This window comes from Trypanosoma equiperdum, assembly GCF_001457755.1.
Source record: "Trypanosoma equiperdum strain OVI genome assembly, contig: ctg_539, whole genome shotgun sequence".
NCBI classification, from domain to species: Eukaryota; Euglenozoa; class Kinetoplastea; order Trypanosomatida; family Trypanosomatidae; genus Trypanosoma; species Trypanosoma equiperdum.
Window position 1 is genome coordinate 856 of NW_027124464.1, and position 980 is coordinate 1,835.

At 47.2% G+C, this 980-nt stretch overlaps 1 protein-coding gene across 1 annotated transcript; it reads right to left on the minus strand.

Moving 5' to 3' along the window:
- Positions 1–17: 17 nt before the first annotated feature.
- On the minus strand, positions 18–923 carry TEOVI_000227300 (Trypanosome variant surface glycoprotein (A-type), putative; the record flags this gene model as incomplete). Its single annotated transcript, XM_067225367.1, has 1 exon — positions 18–923. One exon carries the CDS (start codon positions 921–923, stop codon positions 18–20), a length of 906 nt encoding a protein of 301 aa, XP_067081468.1.
- Between the last annotated feature and the right edge of the window lie 57 nt (positions 924–980).

A 980-nucleotide genomic window follows, 5' to 3' on the forward strand; every position in this document is an offset into this window, starting at 1 on the left:
TGCTTTTTAACTCTTTTTTAACTCACAGTTTTTCCATCTTCTCTCTTAGAATTAAAAAAGCACCCCTTATCCTTTAAGTTTTCACATGCTTCTCGGTCGTCTTTGGCTGCATTGCAAGTAGTTTCTGCTGTTTTTAAATCTTTCTTTTCACTTTTGTCTTGAAGTTTCTTAACTGTTTCCGCTTTCTCTGCCAATTTATCCCAGGTTTGTGTCTGATAATATATTGCTGCTAGATGTAGCTCTTTCAGGTTGTTGATGGCTCCAAGTTTTGCGTCTTTGGTTCTTCCTGTGGCTTCTTTGGGTATAACGGTTTCCTCGACGTGTCCCCAAAAAGCTTTGCGAAAGTCATCGGTGTCCTTGCCGTATATTGTGTCTATGACGCTGTTGTCAGGCAGCGTCTCTGCTACCAACACTTTCTTCAGATACTCTTTGAAGTTTAGATCCTTTATGATGTCGTTGGCTGTCTTGTTTCCTGCATCACTTTTTGTTTGCGTATCGCTGTCCTTGAGTTCTTTTAGAAAGTAATGAGCCGCTTGCAGGCCTTGCTTGGCTGAGGTTGCCGAGTTCGCTGCGTCTGTCTTCTTGAATTTTGCGCTAGTTTCCGTTATTTCGATCTTTCCGTTGGCAGCTGTGAATGTTTGTTTGCCGAGCACTCCGCCGCCGTTTAGCAGATTTTGGGTGGCTGTGCAGTCGGTTAGGGGACAGTCTGTGGCGCTGCCGACTGTGCTTTGGCTTGCGTCCGCCGTCGGCTTGAGCAGTTCGGCAGCATCTGGAAGTTGGTCGGGTGGCGTTCCTGTAAGAGTAGTTTCAAATGTTCGTTGACACCATGTAAAACCAGAGGCGGCTGTGGATTTCGCCGCTGCCGTACCGCTTGTCGTCGCGAGGCAAGTTTGTCCTGTTGCGCTGCCCATACTTTGCAGCATAAGCCCGAACTCGTCTAGCCTGCCTGCTTCGTATGTTGCATGCGTCGTGTACAGCAG